General features: G+C 30.5%; 7 protein-coding genes and 2 pseudogenes across 9 annotated transcripts, besides 1 other annotated feature; 6 read left to right on the top strand and 3 right to left on the bottom strand.

Annotated features, from left to right (window-relative positions):
* Positions 1–2,488: 2,488 nt before the first annotated feature.
* On the bottom strand, positions 2,489–2,884 carry TVAGG3_0309120 (temperature-gated cation channel protein; the record flags this gene model as incomplete). Its single annotated transcript, XM_001295733.1, has 1 exon — positions 2,489–2,884. One exon carries the CDS (start codon positions 2,882–2,884, stop codon positions 2,489–2,491), a length of 396 nt encoding a protein of 131 aa, XP_001295734.1.
* Positions 2,885–3,818: 934 nt separating this feature from the next.
* Positions 3,819–4,055, top strand: TVAGG3_0309110 (N-acetylmuramoyl-l-alanine amidase family; the record flags this gene model as incomplete). The annotated part of the gene is made up of 1 exon (XM_001583064.2): positions 3,819–4,055. One exon carries the CDS (start codon positions 3,819–3,821, stop codon positions 4,053–4,055), a length of 237 nt encoding a protein of 78 aa, XP_001583114.2.
* A 24-nt stretch (positions 4,056–4,079) lies between these two features.
* On the bottom strand, positions 4,080–4,295 carry TVAGG3_0309100 (uncharacterized protein; the record flags this gene model as incomplete). The annotated part of the gene is made up of 1 exon (XM_001583063.2): positions 4,080–4,295. One exon carries the CDS (start codon positions 4,293–4,295, stop codon positions 4,080–4,082), a length of 216 nt encoding a protein of 71 aa, XP_001583113.2.
* Positions 4,296–5,429: 1,134 nt separating this feature from the next.
* Positions 5,430–22,320: part of a mobile genetic element that runs on past the window's edge.
* On the top strand, positions 6,030–6,857 carry TVAGG3_0309090 (uncharacterized protein; the record flags this gene model as incomplete). Its single annotated transcript, XM_001302211.2, has 1 exon — positions 6,030–6,857. One exon carries the CDS (start codon positions 6,030–6,032, stop codon positions 6,855–6,857), a length of 828 nt encoding a protein of 275 aa, XP_001302212.2.
* On the top strand, positions 6,973–7,548 carry TVAGG3_0309080 (uncharacterized protein; the record flags this gene model as incomplete). Its single annotated transcript, XM_051229773.1, has 1 exon — positions 6,973–7,548. A coding segment is annotated over one exon (576 nt), but the record flags the coding sequence as incomplete, so codon positions are not given.
* On the top strand, positions 9,773–10,717 carry TVAGG3_0309070 (uncharacterized protein; the record flags this gene model as incomplete). The annotated part of the gene is made up of 1 exon (XM_051229772.1): positions 9,773–10,717. A coding segment is annotated over one exon (945 nt), but the record flags the coding sequence as incomplete, so codon positions are not given.
* TVAGG3_0309060 (Prim-pol domain family) lies at positions 12,971–13,744 on the top strand (the record flags this gene model as incomplete). The annotated part of the gene is made up of 1 exon (XM_051229771.1): positions 12,971–13,744. One exon carries the CDS (start codon positions 12,971–12,973, stop codon positions 13,742–13,744), a length of 774 nt encoding a protein of 257 aa, XP_051099501.1.
* TVAGG3_0309050 lies at positions 14,531–15,457 on the top strand (annotated as a pseudogene). Its single transcript has one exon. A coding segment is annotated over exon 1 (927 nt).
* On the bottom strand, positions 18,831–20,360 carry TVAGG3_0309040 (annotated as a pseudogene). Its single transcript has one exon. A coding segment is annotated over exon 1 (1,530 nt).

Below are 22,320 nucleotides of genomic sequence, written 5' to 3'. Positions count from 1 at the left end.
TAATGCATTTATCCTCTAAAACTTCCATCTTTGTGCATGAAATAATAACGTCATCAACTGTTGCGTCAGCAGATGTAGCGGCTAAGCTGTAATTAATTTGGTAGGAAGTCCGATTTGTTGGAATTTGCGATCATATTTATAAACATGATTCATAATCTTTTCATAATTTTCATCAGTTATCTTTTCATAAACGTAATTTTGTAAATCAGCAACTCTTAACGGGTCAACCTGACAAAATACTAAAGTATCCCTGAAAACATAATATTTAAGAATGATATCACCAAATGATTTAGGATAATCATCGAACGCCTGAAATGCTAACAAATCATTTACCGGAATAATCATATCAAAAGTGACATCAACTTCTTCATTTGCTTCTTGAAAACTTCTGAAGGGTCAATATATTTACCACATACTGAGTTATCATATTTTTGAACATTATTATATAACGAATGAACAAACTTTTTAACTTTCCTTTCTGATTTTGGTTTATATGTTGCAAATGCGAAAGATTCACGGGCGCAATCCATCTGAAGATAACCGGCATCACCTCTTTCGGTTTCTACTTCTAATTGTTTAAAGCTTTGATTTGATGATTTGTAACCAACGAATAAACGCATGCATTTAAAAGCGGCATCACATGTGAAAGCTTTATTTGAAACTAGAGTTGCTTTAACTTTGCGTTTAATATATGTGTCACCTAATTGGTTCACATCATGAGCCGGATTTGTAATTCTTAAATGAGTTTGTTTATCATCAAAATATGGAGCATCAGAGTCATAGCATGAACTTTCAAGTTCTCTATAATATCTTCTACCGTCATTCTTTGCGAATATTTCATTTATCTTTTCGAATGAATGAAACACATTTCCATTAATCGGTTTAGTGTTTGGCACCAAATAGTTAGTCGTCATTTATTATAAATAAAAAATCAAAATTAAAAGATGAAAATGAATTTTTAATTTTAATGAAATAATCAACTATGGCTGCAGGATTCTTTAAAGAAATGTGGGATAAAGTAAAAAGAGGAGCGCATAAAGTTTGGGAAACAATGAAGAAAGGAGCAAATTGGATATTTAAGAATAAAGAAGCAATTAGTGACGTTGCTGAATCAATAACCAAAAGCTGCCCCAATAAGAGAAATATTAAATAAAGGAGAAAAAGTTTATCAAAGACTTCAACCGATACTAAGATAAAAATAATATTTATTTATTTTTCCACTATCTACCCCTATTTTATTAAGTATTCCTTCAGCAATTCCACCAACTGCGTTACCTGCTTGTGCTCCCATCGCCGGATTACCTGCTTTAGTACCTAATACTCCACCTATGATAGTTCCTGCCGTTTTCGCTACTGGTGCCAAAAAGTTTGCAATGGGTTTAATAATCTTTTGATGAACCCAACCCGCAGCTTTCTTAATTCCATCCCATAATTTTTTAAAGAATCCTGCCGCCATTTCTGATTTAATATTAATTAAAAAATATATTTCATCACTTATATTCTAATTTTTATTTAATGATAAATGAAACCAATTTTAAAAATAAATGAAACAGAGGAGGAAGAAATAAATGAAAGTGAAAATGTTCAACAAAAAATAAACGTTGTTAAACCAATTACTGAAATAAAAATTTTTTCATCTGTTGAAGAATTTAATGACTATTATGCTAAATAAAAAATTATTTGAAGAATTGACAACATGTAAATTGAATAAAATGTTTAAAGTTGATGGATTCAAAATTTCAAAAATAAAAGGAGTGGTTAGTTTGAAATCTATTCCTCAATCAAGAATCACCTCATTAATGAAAATAGATGATTTAACAAAAAGAATAGAAAATTGAAGAAAGAATCAAATTATTGATTTCATAAATCATGACTCGTTGAGCCCGGGTCCTTAAAGCCCATCACTGAGTTCAAGGTTATATTCATCAAATATTTCATTATTAAATGCAACTTCTGCTAGTTTATTTATTTTTTCAATACGATCATTTGAAAGTCTATCGTTTAATTTTTTCTGAAGTTTTTCATTTTCTAGTTCTGAAACTTTATTTGGATGATATGTAAATTCATGAAATTCTTTGGCCTCGGTTTTGATCATTAATTTACAAAGAACCTTTGTGGTTGGAATTCGTTTGAACCATTTATTAGTTATATTCGTTATATATTCAATATCTGGAATTAATTCCCAAATTTTTGCATTTTCAATTAATTTATTATCAAATGCAAAAGCAATGGGTTTAATATTATGTTTACCTTTATAATATAAACTTTCTACATAATCATCGAAATAAACATCTACTTGTTTAACATTTTCAAGAATTGGTGAAAGAGCATCCATTAATTGATTGACGGTTACGAATCTTGATCCACTCATTTTCTTACGAATTAAAAAAATAAATTATTCAAAAATGTCAGAAGAAAATATTTAAATAAATTATTTAAATTTTTTTACTCTATTCAAGAATTTTATTTTTGATATAACTCATTGAATTCAAAATTTTTTAAAAAATTGACACCATATATAACCAGTAGAAATTCTGCCAGTAGAAGTTCTACCAGTAGAAACTTTACTAGTAGAAGTTCTGCCAGTATAAACTCTGCCAGTAGAAGTTCTGCCAGTATAAACTCTACCAGTATAAACTCTACCAGTAGAAGTTCTGCCAGTATAAACTCTACCAGTAGAAGTTCTGCTAAAGTATTCAATTTTGAGGGAAACAGTAGAAGTTCTGCCAGTATAAACTCTACCAGTAGAAGTTCTGCCAGTAGAAGTTCTGCCAGTATAAACTCTACCAGTAGAAGTTCTGCCAGTAAGTAGTATATATGATGGGTTGTGTGACTTTTTTTGTAAACGTAAGAATTCATACAATATCGAGCGATTTTGTATCATTATTTTAACACATTAATTTTAAAATAATTTATTTATTTATTCTTACATAAATGACCCAACAAGTAAAACCAGATAAAATAGATTATCGAATTTTAGAGGATGGTGTATGCCGTTTATATTCAAAGATTTAAAGGGAAGCAATATTATAGAATTGTTAATCCTGAATACATAAAACATTAATGAATATGAAACCAATAAATCAAAACTGAGATATAAATATATTGGAAGTGATGAAAGATGCAAAGATAAAGATAAAGTTTATTCAGTTTCATATAATGAATGGAAAACCAATAAGATAAGAAAACATTTAGGAGATTATGGTAAAAGATTCACTACCATAATGAAATAAACACATTAAAAAAATTAACATTAATTTTAAAAGAAGCTATATATAGATGATGTCAGATATTCCATGATTAATTAAACATTGTTTAAATCATGAATGAAATCAATGGAGTCATAATCAAAGACCTCATAAACGAGAAAAATAAATTAGAAACTAATGATTATTTGAATTTATGAAATCAATTATTTGATTCATTCTTTCTTCAATCTCTTCTATTCTTTTTGTTAAATCATCTATTTTCATTAATGAGGTGATTCTTGATTGAGGAATAGATTTCAAACTAACCACTCCTTTTATTTTTGAAATTTTGAATCCATCAACTTTAAACATTTTATTCAATTTACATGTTGTCAATTCTTCAAATAATTTTTTATTGTTAGCATAATAGTCATTAAATTCTTCAACAGATGAAAAAATTTTTATTTCAGTAATTGGTTTAACAACGTTTATTTTTTGTTGAACATTTTCACTTTCATTTATTTCTTCCTCCTCTGTTTCATTTATTTTTAAAATTGGTTTCATTTATCATTAAATAAAAATTAGAATATAAGTGATGAAATATATTTTTTAATTAATATTAAATCAGAAATGGCTGCAGGATTCTTTAAAAAATTATGGGATGGAATTAAGAAAGCTGCGGGTTGGGTTCATCAAAAGATTATTAAACCCATTGCAAACTTTTTGGCACCAGTAGCGAAAACGGCAGGAACTATCATAGGTGGAGTATTAGGTGCTAAAGCAGGTAATCCGGCGATGGGAGCACAAGCAGGTAACGCAGTTGGTGGAATTGCTGAAGGAATACTTAATAAAATAGGGGGTAGATAGTGGAAAAATAAATAAATATTATTTTTATCTTAGTATCGGTTGAAGTCTTTGATAAACTTTTTCTCCTTTATTTAATATTTCTCTTATTGGGGCGGCTTTTGGTGTTATTGATTCAGCAACGTCACTAATTGCTTCTTTATTCTTAAATATCCAATTTGCTCCTTTCTTCATTGTTTCCCAAACTTTATGCGCTCCTCTTTTTACTTTATCCCACAGTTTCTTAAATATACCTGCAGCCATAGTTGATTATTTCATTAAAATTAAAAATTCATTTTCATATTTTAATTTTGATTTTTTATTTAATAATAAATGACGACTAACTATTTGGTGCCAAACACCAAACCAATTAATGGAAATGTGTTTCATTCATTCGAAAAGATAAATGAAATATTTGCAAAGAATGACGGTAGAAGATATTATAGAGAACTTGAAAGTTCATGCTATGACTCTGATACTCCATATTTTGATGATAAACAAACTCATTTAAGAATTACAAATCCAGCTCATGATGTGAACCAATTAGGTGACACATATATTAAACGCAAAGTTAAAGCAACTCTAGTTTCAAATAAAGCTTTCACATGTGATGCCGCTTTTAAATGCATGCGTTTATTCGTTGGTTACAAATCATCAAATCAAAGCTTTAAACAATTAGAAGTAGAAACTGAAAGAGGTGATGCCGGTTATCTTCAAATGGATTGCGCCCGTGAATCTTTCGCATTTGCAACATATAAACCAAAATCAGAAAGGAAAGTTAAAAAGTTTGTTCATTCGTTATATAATAATGTTCAAAAATATGATAACTCAGTATGTGGAAAATATATTGACCCTTCAGAAGTTTTCAAGAACGCAAATGAAGAAGTTGATGTCACTTTTGATATGATTATTCCGGTAAATGATTTGTTAGCATTTCAGGCGTTCGATGATTATCCTAAATCATTTGGTGATATCATTCTTAAATATTATGTTTTCAGGGATACTTTAGTATTTTGTCAGGTTGACCCGTTAAGAGTTGCTGATTTACAAAATTACGTTTATGAAAAGATAACTGATGAAAATTATGAAAAGATTATGAATCATGTTTATAAATATGATCGCAAATTCCAACAAATCGGACTTCCTACCAAATTAATTACAGGCTTAGCCGCTACATCTGCTGACGCAACAGTTGATGACGTTATTATTTCATGCACAAAGATGGAAGTTTTAGAGGATAAATGCATTACACCAGGATACGGTTTAATTGAAGAATCAGTTAAAGCAATACCACGTTTATTCAGTAAGGAAGATCCATTCATGATTCCAGCTCAACATATTGACGTTCGTTCACTAAATGGAGGATGCATCACTCCTGAAGGTATTAGCTCGGATTTCTCATACGCTCTTCATAATGTTACAGATGTTGTGTTAACATTTCCGAAGAATGCAATGCAAAGAACAGTTTTAGAAAATCCAATGCTTCGAGGTCTTCAGGTCACTATAGATTCCAGAAACTTCCCCGATCAAGCGATGACCACAGTGGGTGACATATTCTTTACACGTATGCTTCAAGCTTCTGATTTAGATGGAGTGAATGAATGCACGGAAGAATACGAGGACTCATTAACTAGACCACTGAATGCAGATGATGGCACGCCATCAGCTAGAACATGGAAAGACCAAACTTCATTCTTATGCACTATTCCAGTTCAACGTAATGGAGCGGGTATATTCTTTGATGGATTAGAAACTTTCAACTCACAAGTTACAGTACAAGTGAAAGCTTATCCAATCATTCAGGGTGAAAATGACACTTACTGTTCAAAGGTGACAAATCCTCCTCAGGTTTGGTTTACTAGGACTACATATTGGACATGGACACTGGATGAAGGTTTGAAATATCATCCAACAGGAACACCACCACAGTATAGAAGTTCATATGATGAAATATTGATGAATAGAAATGTTTAAAATTATAAATTTATTTTTGATTAAATGGATTTAAATTCATCCACCCCTTATGAAGAATTAGCAGGAGTATATAATACATACGTAGATGATATGATTAATGAAGCATTGAGTGATAATAGAAATGCTCTATCTAAGGAAAAATTAATGAAAATTCCATATTCTGAATGTTACTTAAATTCAATCACTGCAGCAATTGGTAAACAAAATAAAGGTAAAACATTAACGATATTAAAACAAATTATCATTATTGCTAACACTTCCCCCTATTCACATGTGTTAATTTATATCAACCGTTCAGGTTCACCTTCAGATGATACATTTGAATCTTTAAAGCATTTAATCAAAATTCCAATTATTTATTTATCACAAGAAGAAGCAGAAGATTATTTAAAAAACTTTTTAATGTATAAAGAATTATATAATACAATCAAGAAGCAAGGATTAGAGGATAAAATTATTGATAAACAACGGGATGAATTATTTGAAACACTTTCTATTTCAAATTTTGATAAAGAATTTTTGCATTCACTAATTTTTCTAGATGATGCCGTGAAATCAAAACTAATAACAAATGAGAAATCATATTTTAATCAGTTATTAACTCAATGTCGACATATTCAATGTTCATTCTTTATGGCTGTTCAATACTTTAAAGCATTAAGCACAAACATTAAATCAAACCTGTCCACCCTTTTCATTTTCAGTGGTTTTAGTCGTCAACAGTTGAACGTTATGCTTTATCAAGTGAATTTACCAATGAGCATTAATGAACTTTACACACAATATCAGCAATTGGGTGAACATGGAAAAATAATAGTTGATTTAAATAAAGGAAGTGTTAAATTTGATTAACTTTTTATAATTAATTTTTATTTTTTATTTATAATTAAACATGACAGAAATAGCAAATTTTCTACAGGTTCCATTAAAACAAGGAACAAACAAAAAGGGTGCATATAATAGAACTATGAAAGTTCCTGATGGAATGAAAGAATTAGTTCATATTGTTGCTGGTCTTCAAAAAGATGTTAAACAAATGAGAAACGTTTTAACATTACCAGAAGCTCAAGCATATGCCAAACGTCAAGGTCCAAATTGGGAAGCACATGAAGCAGACATTACGGGTCCAAATGGAAAACCTGATGGTATAAATGAAGTTTTCGTTACTGATGGTCAAGGTAATATTAAAGTCATAAATGGTTATAAATTAACAATGACGGATTATCCTAAACGTAAAGCATATAATGAACGTTATCCTATGCAATTTGATGAAAATGGAAAAGCTGTTAAACAATACATTGGAGAAGGTGAAAATGGTCCAATTAATTCATACCGTCATAATCCATATTCTTATTTCAATGAAGAATTAAATGCTATTGAAGAGGGACCGGATGGATTACCACGATATTCTAACCAGTTTGATGGTCAATATGCAAATATTAGACCCGAAATTTCAGCTAAGAAATTCTTTAAAGTTGCTTTATTCGATCCAGTGTTCAATGAACAGAAAGAAGCAATGAAAGCAGAATTTAAACCAATTCAAGTGGCAAGAATTTCTTCATCTTCACTTTCAGAAGCGTTCAAGGAATTGATAAAGAAACCACTTTATTCTCAACAAGGTTATAACTTTGATTTAATTAAAGAAAGTGATAGACGTAAATTAGAAAAATCAGATGGTTTTAAGAATGCATGTAATGAAATGATTAAAGATATTGTAAATGATAAAATAAGACTGGAAGAAACTCAAAGCAATATCAATAACATAATTGGTGCAGTTACAAAGAAAGTATAAGCAAACAAGGATGAACCTTGGGATATTACCGTAACAACTAAATAAAACTTTAAATATATTTTTCTTTTTTTTATTCGAATATAAATGAGAAGACGTTTCACTAGTCAAAAGAACACTAACGCAAAAGCAGAGATTACGGTTGGTTATAACGTAAATGATGATAAATCACGAATTATTCAAAATGTTAAAGTTAATGTTAGCCCTGAATTAACAAGGTCAGCAACTCAACCAAATTTATTAACTCGTGACTTACCGAAAAAGGAGGAGCAAAATAAAGAAGATGAAGACCCAATCATTTTATCTGAACCTGGTAAAGAACCTGTTGAAATTCCCACTTATCCAACATACCCCCACCTCTTTCATCAAACATCGAGAACCCATATAAAATAGACATTAATTCAAAATTAATGAAAATTTACCGTGATATAATAATTAATAATTATGATTCAATAATAAATTTAATTGATCAATCCGGTTTAATTATTTTACCTTATGAATCATTAATTCACATTATCGCCATTCTTTGTGATGTTCAAGATTCAGACGTTAAGATTCAATTTTTCATAGATGATGAGGTTTCATGCTGCGGAACAGTTGCAAAAATAAATCCTATAAAGGATATTAGCACAATTAAGATATCAAAGAACGGAACAACAACTGAACTTCATTTAACACATAATGATATTTATAATAAAATAGTTGATGAATATAAAATATCACTTGAAAAATTCTTTGTTAAGGCTATTTAATATTCAAGCATTAACATTATCGAATAATAATCCTTTGAATCATAATCAATAATAATTGACCTTTCACCAGTTTCTATCGTTTGTTTTATTTCTTTTTGTTCCCCACTATCCGGATCGGTCATTGTAATTGTTTTTGTTATAGTATCAGCTTTATCTTTAACTTCAATCTTTTTTCCATCGGGATATTTAAACCAAAATTCCAAAAATTCGATATTGTCAATCTGTTCATATTTTAATCTATCAATTACATTTTTAATACTATCTGAAAATCTTATGAAATGGTCATTATATGGGTTTGATTGAACTAAATTTGAATGAAGTGAAATATAACCTGTTGATGAATATGACATTGACTCGTATTTTCTGAAAACACTAAAATTTATAACATGAATGAATTTCTTATTCGTTGAATTTATGAATTCTTGAGGTAATCTTATTCTAGTTTTATTTATCACTGGAAAATAACGCTTTACCATATTTTTAATCGTAATAAAAATGTCAATTATCAATATTATTTCGAATAATAGTTGTGAATTAAATTTAACAGTTAGTGGAATTTATAATGTTACTCTCGTTTCTGTGAGTGGTAAATTTAATCCCATTCTTTTAGACCCTTCAGATTATATATCATTTATTAAAGATGACCATGAAAAAACGTATGATATGTATATAAATAATGTGATCGCGAAATGGGATATTAACATGATTTTAAGTTATTTAAATGAATCATTTATCGTATGGTATGAAGGAAATTTTAAATCAAAACCTGATAAACTTTTTGAACTTGATGAAATAAATAACCTTGTTAAATTTCCGCTGAAAATTAAATTTTGTACTCCTCATCTTCGTTCATTGTTGGGGATATTAAATTTTGAAAAAGATGTTGGGGATGTTTTGTATTCTGACACTGGTTCCAATTTCATTTTAATCAAATGTGATAAAGTTAATACCCCAATGAGATTTTCACATCAAACATTAGACCCTAACTCTTACCCATCAATACAAAACATTTTATCCATCAACTTAAACATATTTTCTTTATCATATCCGTTTCAATTATCCGGGAATTCATTTATTCTTCATTCAAAAGATTTATCAAATATTAAATTTAGAATAACTGACCTATTTGATTGTGATTTAGAATTCATGAATGAAATATTATGGCAATTTCAAATAGAAAAAATAGCTGATGAGATAACAGATTAAATATTTTTAAATCATAATAAATGATTAAACAACAGCAACCACAACAAAATAAGGCACAAAGCACCCAGGTCCTTCAGACCATTACATACGCCATATATGCATATAATTCAAAGACGGCAGAACAAACGCAAAGGTTGAAATATGGAGATTTGGAGATAGTATTGAAAAATGAGCGTTTCGAATTCGTTTGCAAAGGTGGTGCAGTGATATCAAATATAAAAGAAATTTTATTTATGAATTCAAAAATTAAAGGAATAACGGATGATATAACATCAATTCCACCAGAAGAACAAAGATATTACGCATTAAATGCATTTCCTAAAGTTTTGAAGATTGGAAGATTTAATTTAAATGAGGAATTCATAAAAGGTTTCCTAAATGACATAATGAAGAAGGCAGATAAGGAATATGTGGCTAGTGAGTTAGACCTTAAAGCAGATAAGGAATATGTGGCTAGTGAGTTAATGAAGAAGGCAGATAAGGAATATGTGGCTAGTGAGTTAATGAAGAAAGCAGATAAGGAATATGTTAATGAAAAAGATAATGAAATTAAAGAAAGGGTTGAATGGTATCATGAATGGGCATCAAAGATTTTAAAAACTAAAGCTGATACAGGGTGGGTTTCAGGATGTTTAGACCTTAAAGCAGATAAGGAATATGTCAACAGTGAGTTAGAGAAGAAGGCAGATAATGAATATGTTAATGGAATATACCAAAGTTTGATAGGAACAACTAAAAATATTGAAACTATTGTTGGTGACTTTTCTGTCAATGAAGAAAATAAATATTTTAGATGGCAGTTTGTACAGTCCTTAAGAAATGGTATGCGGTGTAAACTCATTCCGAAAAATAACAATGAAATGTATGTAAGCTATATAAAGAATGATGGTACACAAGTTAAAGTTCCATTAGACAACAACTGTTACTTAAACTTATATGGAGACGAACAAAAGAAATATTTAAGTGTTTATGAAATGACAGATATGACATTGTCTAACCTAGCTCCAGCACCATATTATTATGACTATGGAGATGACGTCAGAACACCACATGTAGATGAACAAAAGTTAACATTATATTTAGATTATTATAGATATAAAAGATATAATGCAATAGAAAAAACGAGAATAGTATATTATTATACGGATGACAAAAATAAATATTATAGTCAAGATTTTACCTACCCTGAAAACATAAGATTATATTATAAAAAATATTCCGACACAAACCAGAAGAAACCTGAAATAGTTGCACTATATTTTAAGTTCAAAATAGACAATCCTATATTATCTCATATGTTTGATTTAATGAACCCAGTAGGTTCTATTTATACGTCTATGGATGCAAGAGGTCCTCAAGTAATGTTTGGTGTTGGTGCATGGGAACAAATAGTCGACAGGTTTTTGTATTGTGCAAACTCTTCAAAGGAAATGGGTGGAAGTAAAACGATTACAGGTGAAAATTTACCTGCACACAGTCACTACATAGATTTAAGCACATCTCAAGCGGGTTGGCATAAGCATAGATATTGGGATTGGTCAGGAATGACAAAAGGTAAAGGATATGATGTTAAAGATGATGTTAAGTTTGCTATAAATTGTTACTGGAGTGACACTCAGGGAGAAGGAAACCATACACATTTCGTTTCAGGATATACACAAACAACAGGACAAAGTAAAGAATACATGCCACCTTACATGACAGTTTACGCATGGTGTAGAGTTCAATGAATCATTTATTTTTATCATAAATTTACACCAAAAATAATTTTTAGGTGAAGAGGTGAGATCTCACCTTTTTTTTCACCTGTTTTTTTCACAAGCGTTTTACCATGTGCTACCAGGTAATTTAATTTCTTTTAAAAATGGTGACAACATGACATTTTGACAACAACATAGGAGGAAGGCAATAATGAATTATTTTTGAAGAACTGAAGGTGCTACCATGTTGTCATGATGACGACATGAAATTGTGTCAACATCACGAGAGGAAAGCAATAATGAATTATTTTTGAAGAACTGAAGGTGCTACCATGTTACCATGTGCTACCAGGTAATTTAATTTCTTTTAAAAATGGTGACAACATGACATTTTGACAACAACATAGGAGGAAGGCAATAATGAATTATTTTTGAAGAACTGAAGGTGCTACCATGTTGTCATGATGACGACATGAAATTGTGTCAACATCACGAGAGGAAAGCAATAATGAATTATTTTTGAAGAACTGAAGGTGCTACCATGTTACCGGGTGCTACCAGGTAATTTAATTTCTTTTAAAAATAGTGACAACATGACATTTTGACAACAACATAGGAGGAAGGCAATAATGATTATTTTTGAAGAACTGAAGGTGCTACCATGTTGTCATGATGACGACATGAAATTGTGTCAACATCACGAGAGGAAAGCAATAATGAATTATTTTTGAAGAACTGAAGGTGCTACCATGTTACCGGGTGCTACCAGGTAATTTAATTTCTTTTAAAAATAGTGACAACATGACATTTTGACAACAACATAGGAGGAAGGCAATAATGAATTATTTTTGAAGAACTGAAGGTGCTACCATGTTGTCATGATGACGACATGAAATTGTGTCAACATCACGAGAGGAAAGCAATAATGAATTATTTTTGAAGAACTGAAGGTGCTACCATGTTACCGGGTGCTACCAGGTAATTTAATTTCTTTTAAAAATAGTGACAACATGACATTTTGACAACAACATAGGAGGAAGGCAATAATGAATTATTTTTGAAGAACTGAAGGTGCTACCATGTTGTCATGATGACGACATGAAATTGTGTCAACATCACGAGAGGAAAGCAATAATGAATTATTTTTGAAGAACTGAAGGTGCTACCATGTTACCGGGTGCTACCAGGTAATTTAATTCTTTTAAAAATAGTGACAACATGACATTTTGACAACAACATAGGAGGAAGGCAATAATGAATTATTTTTGAAGAACTGAAGGTGCTACCATGTTGTCATGATGACGACATGAAATTGTGTCAACATCACGAGAGGAAGGCAATAATGAATTATTTTTTGAAGAACTGAAGGTGCTACCATGTTACCGGGTGCTACCAGGTAATTTAATTTCTTTTAAAAATGGTGACAACATGACATTTTGACAACAACATAGGAAATATGATGCAGCCCAAAAATAAAGTTAGTTTTAAAATTATTTTTATTTTTTTATTCCTATATAAATGACGGCAACAAACAACAACAGTGACTATATCGTTTCTGATGAAAAAGTTATTGATTCATTAGTTGAAGAATTAGCTGAGGAATTAGTTGTGGCAACAAACAACAACAGTGACTATATCGTTTCTGATGAAAAAGTTATTGATTCATTAGTTGAAGAATTAGCTGAGGAATTAGTTGTGGCAACAAACAACAACAGTGACTATATCGTTTCTGATGAAAAAGTTATTGATTCATTAGTTGAGGAATTAGTTGTGGCAGAAACTAAAACCCTCAACGAAAGAATTGGTGAAAACAAGATTGATTTACATAACTACCTCAAACATGATGGAGGAAGAGGAAGGAAAACTGGTATGGCTTTATTAGTAAATAAAATATCAAATTTAACGATTATAGATGTTGATATCAATAAATCATACGATGATGAACTTAAAGAAATAGTTAGAAAAGACATTTTATCAAAACTTTCGGATAAAGATGTTATCGTTAAAACCGCTTCAGGAGGTCTTCACATTTATTGCAACACTAATTTCTTCTATGCAGTTTCGAACAGAATGATTAAATGTTATTCCTGCAATGATTATGATATTGACATAATGACTTCTATGGATGATTCAAAGCGTTCTTTAGTAGTTATGGCTGATTCAAGAGTTCGCAAGAATGCAACAGAACCAATCAATACATACTCATTCATTCGTGGAAGTTATGATTCAACATTAACCAGAACAGTGAATGATATATTAAATGATTTGAATATTAAGGTAAGAGTTGAATAGAAGAATGAAGAAATAAAGAGTATCATGAATGAAAACAAAGATGTAAACATTGACGATAAACTAGCTCAGAGCATAGTTGATGGCATCTGTGATTTTGAAGTACATAATGACGGTGGAAACATGAATTTAGAAAAAGAAGTTACATTATTCACACTGTTTCAAGCAATTAATTCGTTACCTAATCATTTAATTAATGAAGCCTACGATAACGTTTATAACTTCTGCAATTTAACTGAAAATGCAAAAAGTAATTTTGAAAAAGCACGTAGTAGATATGCACATTTAATGACTTCTCCATTTGTTTTGGTGAAGATTCTAAAACTTTATCAAAAGGAATATTATGATGAATATGTTTTGCCTTTATTACGTAAGCCAAAAATAACATTTGATATAAAACTTGATGACTCGTTTTTGATAACAGATATTAGACGCAAGGCTGAAAATCATCAGTATAAAAACAGTTCTGAAGTAATTGAGGATTTATCACGTGTAATCCGTTTTGTAGATTATGGAAACAAATACTTCATTCAGAAAGATTACAACATCCACGACAAAATGAATCAAATATCATTCGTTCTTCAGTCAAACATGAAAGAGTCACTTAAAATGATTAAATTATTTAAAGAAGAAGGTAAAACAATAACAGCATGGGATGTACTATTAAATCAATTGTCTTCATTAACAGTTAAGGGTGTTTGCTTTAAATCTGATTCCCCCGATGTTTTCTCAACGTTTCAGGGTTATAAATACAACATTCTTGAAAAACCTGATTACTCAAAAATTGAGATGTTTATGAATTTCATTAAAGAAAGCCATTTGTGATAATAACGATGAAGTGTATAAATACCTTCTCGGCTGGATTGCATCAATGATTCAACATCCTGGAATCAAGAATGAAACAGCAATTATTTTGAAAGGACTTCAGGGAACAGGTAAAAACAGATTTACAGACATTATTTCTGAACTTCTCGCTGGTTATTCATGTAAAAACATTACTGAAATAAGTGAGTTAACGGGTAATTTCAATTCAGTAGTTGAGAATAAAATGTTTCTTGTACTTAATGAACTCAAGAATGTAGGTGAAGACAGACTGCAAACTTCAACGCTTTGAAATCAATTATAACGGATAATGAGATTAGAATTAATGAAAAGAATCAACCCAGAAGAACTGCTCAGAATGTTGCAAACTTCATTTTCGTAACTAATAACGTCTACCCTGTCAAAATTGAAGTTGGAGACAGAAGATATGTAGTTTTAAGAGTTAATGGTAAATTCAAGGGTCAATTTGATTACTTCAAGAATTTGATGAATTCATGCACTAAGGAATTTTATGATAATTTACTGACGTATTTTATGCAATATGACCTTTCATCATTTAATGTACGAATCATACCGATGACTGAAGCCAAACAAGATTTAATCGAATTATCATCAAATCCTTTAGATGTATGGATAAATACACATTATGATGAATTGTGTGCAGGTATGACGTGTGAAAATGCTCTATTCTGCAAACCATCAGACATGAAAGACAAGAATTTCCAAATGAGTATTAAGGATAAATGTGATAGGAAACATAGAAGAATAGACGGTAAACAAACATGGTGTTATGTTTTGAAAGAAGAAATGAAAGGATTATATAAACAAGTTGAACCAAACGATGATGAGGATTCATTTACTGACGATGAAATACCTGTAAATGAAGCTTTATAAAGTATGATTTGAATTTATTTTTGCCTTCCTCCTATGTTGTTGTCAAAATGTCATGTTGTCACTATTTTTAAAAGAAATTAAATGACCTGGTAGCACCCGGTAACATGGTAGCACCTTCAGTTCTTCAAAAATAATTCATTATTGCTTTCCTCTCGTGATGTTGACACAATTTCATGTCGTCATCATGACAACATGGTAGCACCTTCAGTTCTTCAAAAATAATTCATTATTGCCTTCCTCCTATGTTGTTGTCAAAATGTCATGTTGTCACCATTTTTAAAAGAAATTAAATTACCTGGTAGCACATGGTAACATAGTAGCACCTTCAGTTCTTCAAAAATAATTCATTATTGCTTTCCTCTCGTGATGTTGACACAATTTTCATGTCGTCATCATGACAACATGGTAGCACCTTCAGTTCTTCAAAAATAATTCATTATTGCCTTCCTCCTATGTTGTTGTCAAAATGTCATGTTGTCACCATTTTTAAAAGAAATTAAATTACCTGGTAGCACCCCGGTAACATGGTAGCACCTTCAGTTCTTTCAAAAATAATTCATTATTGCCTTCCTCTCGTGATGTTGACACAAATTTCATGTCGTCATCATGACAACATGGTAGCACCTTCAGTTCTTCAAAAATAATTCATTATTGCCTTCCTCTCCTATGTTGTTGTCAAAATGTCATTGTTGTCACCATTTTTTAAAAGAAATTAAATTACCTGGTAGCACCCGGTAACATGGTAGCACCTTCAGTTCTTCAAAAATAATTCATTATTGCTTTCCTCTCGTGATGTTGACACAATTTCATGTCGTCATCATGACAACATGTAGCACCTTCAGTTCTTCAAAAATAATTCATTATTGCCTTCCTCTCGTGATGTTGACACAATTTCATGTCGTCATCATGACAACATGGTAGCACCTTCAGTTCTTCAAAAATAATTCATTATTGCCTTCCTCCTATGTGTTGTGTCAAAATGTCATGTTGTCACCATTTTTTAAAAGAAATTAAATTACCTGGTAGCACCCGGTAACATGGTAGCACCTTCAGTTCTTCAAAAATAATTCATTATTGCCTTCCTCTCGTGATGTTGACACAATTTCATGTCGTCATCATGACAACATGGTAGCACCTTCAGTTCTTCAAAAATAATTCATTATTGCCTTCCTCCTATGTTGTTGTCAAAATGTCATGTTGTCACCATTTTTAAAAGAAATTAAATTACCTGGTAGCACCCGGTAACATGGTAGCACCTTCAGTTCTTCAAAAATAATTCATTATTGCTTTCCTCTCGTGATGTTGACACAATTTCATGTCGTCATCATGACAACATGGTAGCACCTTCAGTTCTTCAAAAATAATTCATTATTGCCTTCCTCTCGTGATGTTGACACAATTTCATGTCGTCATCATGACAACATGGTAGCACCTTCAGTTCTTCAAAAATAATTCATTATTGCCTTCCTCCTATGTTGTTGTCAAAATGTCATGTTGTCACCATTTTTAAAAGAAATTAAATTACCTGGTAGCACCCGGTAACATGGTAGCACCTTCAGTTCTTCAAAAATAATTCATTATTGCCTTCCTCTCGTGATGTTGACACAATTTCATGTCGTCATCATGACAACATGGTAGCACCTTCAGTTCTTCAAAAATAATTCATTATTGCTTTCCTCTCGTGATGTTGACACAATTTCATGTCGTCATCATGACAACATGGTAGCACCTTCAGTTCTTCAAAAATCATGAATTTCATTAGTTAGAAAACCATTGACGCTAATTTTATTTTTATTTATTTTTTTATTTTGTATGTAAAGACAGTAATGACAAACATTGAGTTTGAAACAGTTAGAAAGATAGACAATGACACCAAAGTGGTTAGAATAGGTGATTTAAACGTAAGATACTGTAAGAAATACAACAAATATTCTTTGTCAGACATTATATCTCCATCTGGAAAGAAAACAAACGACTGGGTTAGAAATGCTTCAACTCAGAAAATTTTGACAAGAAATCCTGAGCTTATGATATCAGTAACATTTCATGGAACAAGAGCATATCTTATAGACAAAAGTCTTATACCAATAGTTTTGTTATGGTTAGACCCAGTTGTTGGATATAACTTCATAACATATGGTTCATTCGATATGGAACGTTGCAGTGAAGGCTTACTTTACATCGTTCAGAAACCGAAGGACTTCAACACAAAAAGATATAAGATAGGAAGGACATATAATATAACTCAAAGATATGACAGTACAGTCAATAGAGTCAAGGTTGTGTTTGTTAATGATATGAGAGCTGCTGAAACAGAACTGCTTGAAGTTTTTGAGAAAATGTATGGTGCTCCCACGAAAGGTAACGAAACGTTTGAAGTAGATGAGATAGATAAAGCTATAAAATTATTTGACGAAGTTGCTGAAAAATACATGTAAAGCGTTTATTTTTGGTCTTTTGTGAAAGTCAGAAAATAAAGTTAGTTTTATTATTTTGTATGAAATGACAGATATGTCAACATCAGAGAACACAACAACTGCTATCGTTCATGAAGCCATAAATGAAGAATACGAATACATACAATATAACAAACAATTGAGACTCATTCGTTCGGTCAAAGATGACATGTACCAAATGCAAAGTATAATGAATGCTCTTCGTTCTACAAAGCAAGAGGTGAGAAAAGAGGTGAGATCTCACTTCTTCACCTAAACATTATTTTTGGGTCATTTACACTCATTACGATGAAGTCATGACAAATCATTTTTCATGTTGTTGTCAAAATGTCATGTTGTCTCATTTTTTCAGAGAAGTTGAATGACCTGGTAGCACATGATAACATGGTGTTATGATTTGAATTAATTATTGAATAACCTGAAAACCATTAACGATAAAATAACTGATAACAAAATTTTATTTTTATATAAATGAATACCCCGCAAGCTCAAAATTTACCACGAATCATAACAAGGGAGGAAACGATAAAAATGCTGCGAGAACTTGCTAAAAATAACAAACCACTAAAACTGAGAAAATGTGGTTATGCAGTAATGATGGAAAGAGAGATGTTGTCAAAGAAAAATAAAAATTAATTTTGGATTGAGTTTAAAAATTCATCTTTATTAAATTCATCTCTTCCAATCAATTTATTTATTCTATTAAATTCTTTTATTTTTGCTTCACTCAGTTTGAGGATTGAACGATAAGTTTCTAATTTTTCGATTATTTCTTGATCGTTTTCAACCCCACCACATTGCGGCTTCTTTTTGTAATAGCATATTTTTGATTTAATTCTGTTTAGTTTCTTTTTATATTCATCGTCTGGACTCTTGACTGCTTTGTTGTCACTCATTTCTTACGAAATAAAAAAAAATTAAATATTATTTAAATATAATGGAGTAATAAAATAAATCGGAATTTCTATTAATTTATTGTCAACTTCAACTAATACATTACCGTTAATATATCTAACAAATTCAGCTATTGTGTCAAATCTTCGTCTTCTTTTTGTCATTGATTTATCAGTTTTTCCATAATCGAGATGAATCAAAACTTTATCCCCTTGTTTAAAATTCATGAGCCCCGAATTAATTTGTTCACGTTTAACATCATTCAACCTTTCCATTTGCTTTCTAATATATTCCCATTCTTTTGAAATATCATTTTTCATTTCCACTGGTTTCATGTTTATAGTTCTATGCCATGTATTATTATAATAATATACTAACTGTTGTATGATGGAGTCATGATTTCCATCCCAGTATATCTGACCGTTAACCCCTAACGCATCTCTAAGAGTTCTCATTACCGCATCAACTATTTTATTATGAAACGTATATGGAGAGGATGAAAAGTAAAAATTAATTTGTGGGAAATAATGAGTCATAGTTGCCTGAAATCCTTTATCACATCACCCCTGATATTATCTACTCTTTCATGATCTAGTAAGTATTGAATAGCTCTTCTTGTTTCCTGTTCTGTTTTCCCTTTCACCGGAATGCAATATAAATATCTTGTGTTAATGTTAATGGCAAATAAATAAGTAACGTTTCCTTTTGAATATTCAATGATCGATTTCGTATGAATATGGATATGGTGCAAATGAAGGGCGACCAAATTTTTCCTTTAACGGTTGAATTTTGGGTCAGTTGGTTTATTTAATATCTTGAAATCCCTTTTAAAATCTTTTTGCTTCTTTAATGTTTGAAATGGATATAATAAAGTGAATGATGAAGGTATTAACTGCTGGAGGAGGTACTACTGCTGGAGGAGGTACTACTGCTGGAGGTTTTGGTGTTGTGAGTGGTTTAATTTTATCTGCTTTGATTTTGGATGATGAAGTTTTGGAATTCATTCCCTTTCATTAATTCCGGATGTATTCTATTCATTTGTTTTAAATATGCTGTATATAAAGGTTTGATATACTTTCCTGCTTCGAGTTTATGTTGAAGGATGAATTCCAAAAGTTGATCTTCATTTAAAAGTTGGGCTGAATGTGGTTTAACTAATGAATCATAAATTAAAGCTTGTGCATCATTTTTGGTCTGAAGGACCCGGGCGTTTTGTTTCTTTGTTTTTTGTGGCTCAGGATTATATAATTTATATAATTCATCAATATCTTCTTCTGTTAATACTTCATTTTTGAAATCTTTCAAATGTTTAAGTTGTGATTTAGTTTTTTCCTTTGTATATTCATTATTTTTAATTTTATCTTTAATTTTAGAAATTATTTATCATGATATTTCAAAAATTCATTATCATAATATGAATAATAATAATCCATATCATCATCCGTTATATTTTCATCATATTTTTGGAGATATGCTTTTAAATCATAATAACTAAGAAAATTTTGATCACGTACTAAATCATCAATTAAATTTTCTAAATCTACGTTATCCATTTATATAAAAATAAAATAAATGTTTTAAGGGTGCCCACCTCTTTGATCAAGAATCAAAACCATCATTCAACGGTTCCTTTTGTCTCTTCTGTGGCATTTCATTAAATAAACGGCATACAACATCCATTTTCACAACATACAGCCTTAGTGTGTGCTCCTGTTAATGCAGTCTTACCGATTGTTAAGCGAGTCATTGACCCGTTTTTAAGTTGTAAATTAATATTCTGACCATCAAATATCACTTTATCATTTATTATATCCAAATAATTTTTAGGTGTTAATTGTTTATTTTGTCGTAAACTAACTCCTTTCATTTTTTGTGCAATCTTTTTAAAATCACTTCCATCAATTGAACCGTTGAATGATGTATAACACTTGGGGCATAAAGCAACCATGTTATCACCTTGTTTCTCAATTGCTAAACCCAATAACTTCTTCTCATGTGCTTTTTCTTCAGCTTTATTCTTTAATTTAGGTTTAAATTTCTCATCAAAACAAAAGAAATCAAAAGGTGCGAATTTGTAAATGTTTTTATCATAAAATTGTTTATCAGTAACAATTGCTTGAAATGCTTGAGTGTTAGGAAGATTTGGGTCGCCAGCGATTGCCCAATAAGATGAATCAGTATCACCTTCAATGAAATGAAAACGATTAACATTCATGCATTTATACATAAAATCATAAATGAAAACCAAATACCAGTATTTAGCATTATCTAAAGTGAAGAATGCCTCTTGTAAACATGTTTCACATCTATAAAATCTATCTTTAAGCATCACTTGATACGTATCTTCACCTATTTCTCTTATGTTTTTAAACTTATTTGACATACATGCAACGCGTGCCTTCTGTGCATGTATGATTTTAGTCTTTGTGTAATTTTGTGTATTCATTGCATCGTAACCATATGATCCATTAAGTGAAATCTTGCAAAATAAACTTTTTCCTTTATTTCCTTCTAATTCAGCCTTTTGTCTTTCGTTCATAAATTTGTTCGCAAATTCATTAAAACAAGTGTTTTTTGTAAATGTTAAAATTGATTGAATGTCATCGATGATAAAATGAAATGTCTATTAGATACCAAAGATAATAAGAAGAAAATGGTTGATATTGGTTGTGTGTTGATGCTAACTGAGTTAATTTTCTCTGTTTCTGGTCAACGGTAGATTGTTTGATTTCATGTAATTATACATAAAACTGCCAATTGTTTTTTCATCTGTGATAATATCTAAGTTTCTTATTATCGGTAAAAAGTTTATGTAATCATTAATGTATTTTTCATCAATGTGACCCTTTACTTCAGCCACGAATAAAGTATTTTTCTTCTTAATTATTCCCAGTGCTTTTGCTTTCTTTGTTGCTGTATCACAAATGATAACACCATTCAATCTTCCCGGCATATACATTTTATGGTCAGTATATTGAATGAAATCATGAGGATTAGATGAAAATGATGAAGGATATAATGAATTAAATCAACCAACGAAATGAGTCATAATGTTGGTGGTGTCCTCATTTGATACAGTTTTAGTTTCTGGATTATATGAAAGTTTATTAATGTGCGTGATTCCTTTAAGATTTACTCTATGTTGAACATTTGATAAACCACCAGTAATTCCATTACGGAGAATGTGATAAGCTTCAACTGAATCTAAAGTCATTGGTAAATTATTTTTTAATGCATAATTTCTTAAATTGATTCTTAAACGTTGAACATCTTCATCTTTATTTGATTTTACGACATTGCAATAACAACACATTAACTGACAATTTTCTTTGGTATGTGGTTTTTCATTATCGATTCTATCCAATGTTGGTTTATTTACATATGTAAACGCTTTACCACACATTTTGCATTTAGATGAAAGGATTAAATCGTGATAGTATTGAAAATCATCCGTTGAAACATTATTTTTAGTATCTCTTTTCGCCTTTTCATCTTGTTTCTTATATGAATCAA

Source organism: Trichomonas vaginalis, chromosome V (assembly GCF_026262505.1).
Source record: "Trichomonas vaginalis G3 chromosome V, whole genome shotgun sequence".
NCBI lineage: Eukaryota > Parabasalia > Trichomonadida > Trichomonadidae > Trichomonas > Trichomonas vaginalis.
This window is presented reverse-complemented; position numbering and strand designations above follow the sequence as displayed.